The sequence below is a fragment of the Chiloscyllium plagiosum genome, unplaced genomic scaffold (genome assembly GCF_004010195.1).
Source record: "Chiloscyllium plagiosum isolate BGI_BamShark_2017 unplaced genomic scaffold, ASM401019v2 scaf_32164, whole genome shotgun sequence".
NCBI classification, from domain to species: Eukaryota; Metazoa; Chordata; class Chondrichthyes; order Orectolobiformes; family Hemiscylliidae; genus Chiloscyllium; species Chiloscyllium plagiosum.
Genome location: NW_025198858.1, coordinates 1 through 5,578, shown reverse-complemented (window position 1 = coordinate 5,578; position 5,578 = coordinate 1). Strand labels below are relative to the sequence as shown.

General features: G+C 44.3%; 1 protein-coding gene across 1 annotated transcript; it reads left to right on the top strand.

Moving 5' to 3' along the window:
* Positions 1 to 318: 318 nt before the first annotated feature.
* On the top strand, positions 319 to 1,594 carry LOC122546010 (gastrula zinc finger protein XlCGF49.1-like). Its single transcript, XM_043684856.1, has 2 exons — positions 319 to 923; positions 1,008 to 1,594. Exons 1-2 carry the CDS (start codon positions 619 to 621, stop codon positions 1,249 to 1,251), a joined length of 549 nt encoding a protein of 182 aa, XP_043540791.1. The 5' UTR covers positions 319 to 618; the 3' UTR covers positions 1,252 to 1,594.
* Positions 1,595 to 5,578: the final 3,984 nt, after the last annotated feature.

Here is a 5,578-nt window from a genome sequence, read left to right as displayed (position 1 = left end):
CAGAGAGATGTCGGTCTTGACGTTTTTGCTTTTCTGCCCCTGTAAGGTCCTGAATCAGCACCTTCAGGAGAATTAGTCGAGGAGAGGGAGAGATGGTGCTTTCAATTTTGTGGAACAACAAAAGAAAGGAATATTCCACAAAGTAGAATTGCTTGTTCTGAATTTCTACCCTGCACTGACAGTGATGACCTTTGTAATTTGTTTTTAACAGTGTATTTGAAGATCTGAAGACTGAAGCTTCAAAATCAACAGATGAAGGGTTTATGCCCGAAACGTTGACTCTCCTGCTCCTCGGATGCTGCCTGACCTGTTGTGCTTTTCCAGCACCACACTTTTCGACTCTGACTGTCCAGCGTCTACAGTTCTCACTTTGACGTCAATGTCTGACAGTCAGTCAATCCATCGGGACTGCAACAGTTTTCAAGCATGATTCTGTGAGAAGGAGCAAAGCTTTTTGGTTCCTGTTTGAGTATGTTTTCGCATCAGTGGGACTGGATGAGAGACCCTACTGTTGCAGCGCACTGAGTGTGTAGCCTGAAACAGTTATACGGCCTGGGAAGAGGAATTCAGGGTGGGGAGGGGCTCCACACGCATGTGTGTGTAACTGAAGCTTCGGCCATGGAGAAACCCGAGGAATCCCGCCCCGTGGAGAATCCATGGAAGTGTGGCGACTGCGGGAAAAGCCTCCGTGTCCCGTCTGTCCTGGAGACTCATCGGCGCAGTCACACTGGGGAGAGCCCGTTCCCCTGTCCCGTCTGCGGGAAGGGCTTCAGCACTTCCTCCACTCTGCTAACCCACCAGCGGATCCACACGGGGGAGAGGCCCTTCAGCTGCCCCGAGTGTGGGAATTCTTTTACCCAGGCCTCTGTCCTGCTAACCCACCGGCGGATCCACAAGGGAGAGAGGCCCTTCAGCTGCCCCGAGTGTGGGAATTCTTTTACCCAGACCTCTGTCCTGCTAACCCACCAGTGGATCCACACGGGAGAGAGGCCCTTCAGCTGCCCCAAGTGTGGGAAGGCCTTCAGCAATTCCTCCACCCTGCTGAGGCACCAGCGGGTCCACACGGGGGAGAGGCCCTTCAGCTGTCCCGAGTGCGGGAAGAGATTTACCCAGGCCTCCAACTTGCTGACCCATCTGCGGAGCCACACGGGGGAGAGGCCCTTCAGCTGCCCCCTGTGCGGGAAGGGCTTCACACGCTCTACCAACCTCCGGAGGCACCAGCGAGATCACATACCATCGCAGGGGGATTGAAGGAGCGACGGCTGAGTGCCGTTATCAACTGGACTGTCAACCCAGTTCCGGGGGCTCCCGGGTTTGAATCCCACTGCAGCAGATGGGATACGGGGTATGGGTTGAAATTGCCGAGTGAGGCAGTACTTCCTCCAGGTTAAGGCTGTACCAAGGATCCAATTACAAAGGGACAACTTGGTGGTGACCAATAGTAAAGAAAGTGAGGTAGGTTGGGGGGTGGTGGGGTAGAGTGTGCGTTTTGACCTTGAGCTGTTTAAAAAGCAGCTACGTTTTCTCTGCCTTTTTGCTGAGGGGGTTTGAAGCTGTAACAAAGTTGGATCTCAATAAAGGTTACCTGAATTTACCCCTTGGCTCAGACTCTTATTGAAAGCTTTGAGCTCCAAGAGGTTTTTGTTTTAAAGCTGCTCATTTCTTTCAGCCTCCTGCACTAAGCTTCCAATGTCGTGTATCAGGTGGAGTGGTGAATGAGCAGCCTGTTTTGTTAGAAATTGTAAATTTTTCCAGGAGTGCAGAGTGTGTCATTTCATCAGCGTTGTAAAGTTTACTGGCAGCATCGGGAGGTGTGGGCTGTGTTCACTAGAAATGATGTGGAGGAGCCGGTGGTGGACTGGCCTGGATGAAGTTAAAAATCACACAACACCAGGTTATAGTCCAACAGGTTTATTTGGAAGCACTAGCTTTCAGAGCACTGCTCCTTCATCGGGTAGCTGTGGCGCATGATCATTAGATTCAGATTTTATAGCAGAAGATCACAGTGTCATGCAACTGATAGGGTGTATTGAACGAACCAAGATTGCTGTTAAGTCTTTCACCTTTTAGAATGTGTTGCAGGTTTCAGTTCATTAACATGTAAATCCCAGAACATCTTATAATTCACGTACTCAAGATGACTTAAGCTTTTTTTAAAAAAAAAGTGACAACTCAGCCTCGATAAAGGTGTGAGGTTCAAGTCTGTCAATGTCCCAATTTTGAATCAAACTGGTTCTATTTCCAAAGTAGGAATTTATAAAATATTATATGGATTGACTGCCTACAGACTGTGCACTTTTTGAGCTAAATTGAATGTATCTGCAAACATAATTCTGCCAATACAAATTTGCCCAAGAGGTGATCTGTGGATGTGAGTTTGTGCTTGAGAGTGCACGTAAGAGTGTATGCATGCTTGGTAAAGTGAGAGTGTGATGGCGCATATGCCTGAGAGTCTGTTGGGGGGGGCGTATGTGTAGGTGTCTGAGAGAACACGTGTGTATGAGTGAGGTATGAATAAAAGTGAGGGCTTGCGTTTTGCTAAAACAAGGAAGGGCGGGACTTGTACAGTTAATGGTAGGGCCCTGTGTCATGCTGTAAAAGAGAGACATGGTGGGGTTCAGGTACACAGTTCTTTGAAAGTTGCATCGCTGCTAGACAGGGTGGTCAAGAAGGCATTAAGCATACTTGCCTTCATTGTTCCCCCCACTGCGTATAGGGGTTGGGGCATCATGTTGAGGTTGTACAGGGATGTTGGTGAGGCCACTTTCAGAGTACTGAGTATGGTTCTGGTGGCCCTGTAATAGGAAGAATAAGATTTACCAGGATGTTGCCAGGACTGGAGGGTTTGAGTTATAATGAGAGGCTGGGACTTTTTTAACTGGAGCACAGGAGGTTGGGGGGTGACATTATTGAGATTGATAAAATCATGAGGAGTGGAGGTAAGGTGAATAGCAAAGGGCTCTTCCTTAGCGTAGGGGAGCTCAAGACTCGGGGGCATACTTCTTTAAAGTGAGAGGAGAGAGATTTAAAAGGAACCTGAGGGGCAAGGTTTTGGCAGGGTGCTTTGTGTGTGGAATGAACTTGCTGAGGATGTGGTAGATGCAGGTATATTTAAAAAGTTTAAATAACATTTGGATGGGTACATGAATAGAAAGGTTTAGAGGGATATGGGCCAAACGCAGGCAAGTGGGACTAACTTAGTTTGGGAACTCTGGTTGCCATGGATGAGTTAGACCGAAGGGTCTGTTTCTGTGCAGTATACCTCTCTGAACCAGAAGTGATCTTTTTGAAACCAGTAGAATTCTTAAAAGGGGCTTGACAGGATAGATGCAGATAAAATGCTCCTTTGTGGTGGCAGTCATAGAATCCTGACAATGTGGAAACAGGCCATTCAGCCCATCTATTCCACACTGGCCCTCTGAACAGCATCCCACACATACCCACCCCCTTACTCCATATTTCCCATGGCCAATCCACCCTCAGTTTCACATCCCTGGTCACTATGGGTAATTTAGGACAGCCTATCCACTCTAACCTCTACACCCTAATCTGTAAATTACCTTCTCAAAAATGTAATTTAAATGTAGAGTTTTTCTCTAAGAAAAATGTTCGTCTGACTCCACATTTGGGCACAGAAAGAATTCTCAATTATTGTTAGAAAAGCTCTGCATTTGAATGACATTCTTGAGAAGGTAACAAAAAAGTAGTTCTGGGATTAACAAACCAAAGAGCAGAAACCTATTCTAAAAGATGAAGGATTTAATCTAAAATTGTTTGATGTGTCACATTTCCATGACACTGGACTCCATTGGATATAAATTGTCATCATGCTCTCATTCTCCACAACCACCTGATGAAGCAGCAGCGCTCCGAAAGCTAGTGCTTCCAAACAAACCTGCTGGATTATAACCTGGTGGTGTGTGATTTTTAATTTTATCCATGGGAAACACATGAGTTGTGGGACCGGTAACCGTTCTTATTTTGTGATCTATTCCAAGTGAAATTTCTCCTCTGCGCAGGCACGGGTGAACAGTTTGTTTTTGTGCTTTGTAAGAGATCAGGCTAGCAGGTTTTAAATCTTATGTCAAGCAGCAGAAACAAACTGTCGAACAGCAATTGTATTCCGAGAGTGGTACTTCCAGCTCTGGTAATCCTGTTGCATCAACAGAGAGAGGGAGAGGATGTCATATCTAATGAACAGACAGAAAAGTTATTTTGCTTGTTGAGTCGGTTCTGCACTCAGATGAGACTGGATACTGCTTATAATGGATCATAATTAAATGCTACAATGGAATACCTTAAATTCAAGGAATTTTGAAAGGGCAAATGAACAGTAACTTTGAATAGAGATGTTCTTTCATTTCTAACCTTGGTTGACCCATATGAGGCATTTTTATTGAGAGCTCCATAATCATCTTCCTGCTGGATTTTTTTTCGGGGCAAACAATTTCTGATGAAAGAAATTCTGTATCCTGGGAAGGCAGGGAAATAAAAATACAAACGGGCTGTTAAAAGCATTTGAATTGTGGGTCGATGAGCTCTCATGGGAGCAGTGCATTTGCCAAAAACATTTCGGAGGAATTCTGTTAACAGTTAACACTGAAAATAGTTTCCTCACTGAACTTTAAACAGGTATTGAGAACGTTGCACATTATAGATTGTATTCTTGAGGACTGGAGGAGGATTGAACTTGCCAACGTGAACCACACTTTGCAGAGAGAGGAAATTTCTCCGGATGAAAGAGGTTGATGGAAGTCCACAATTGTCAGATTATTTCATGAAAATAACAGCTGGTATGGGGATCCCAGAAGAGGGGTGTCTGGAATGAGCACACAGAAACAAACCCTTCAGTTCAGGCCAACCAGATATCCTAAATTAATCTAGTGACCCATTTGCCAGCATTTGGCCCATATCCCTCTGAATCCTTCCTATTCATGTCCCCATCCAGATGAATTTTTTTCTTCGCAGAATACTTGGGTGAGAGACAAGATATGCTATTACTCAGCCTTTCCCCACTGTGCTTAACCTTTCCTTCAGGCTAATTGTAGCTGGAGACGCCTGAAATCTGAAAAGGATTTCCTGAAAAAAAAGGTTAATTCAAGATTGGGCTCAGTGATGGATTTTCTAAAGCTTGGCTATTGCAGTTTTCAAGCTGACAGAAAAAACTTTCAGTTGTTGTTGTCCAAGGCAGAGCAGATATTCTTTTAAGGTATAATTGAGGTATCTACCTTCTTTACAGTGTTTTTCCATCATTACCAGTGATTGTCCATCATTTGGTATATTGAGCATCATCTTTTTGTGATTCAACAGATATGACTTGAGTGAATTCTGTAAGATGCTTTTGTATTTTATTTAACTTTACTTGGTTCTTTGCCTTAAAGATTTACTTTTCATGTCATTATTATACATTGAAACATTTTAATACCAATGAAACAGCTCAGTTATTCTGAAATTATTTCAATTCGTTGGTCAATTGCAAAATAGCTGCATAACTGTTGTCAAAATTGATACCCCGGAAGCTATTTTGTTTAGTATATTTCCTTTGTCTTATCCAAATTATAAAATGATTGTATTTTCA

Excerpts from the sequence above, each read along its gene's own strand:
- LOC122546010 (XM_043684856.1), top strand. The coding sequence starts at position 619 with ATGGAGAAACCCGAGGAATCCCGCCCCGTGGAGAATCCATGGAAGTGT. Across the intron at positions 924-1,007 it reads AGGCCCTTCAGCTGCCCCGA|GTGTGGGAAGGCCTTCAGCA; the intron begins GTGTGGGAATTC and ends CAGCTGCCCCAA.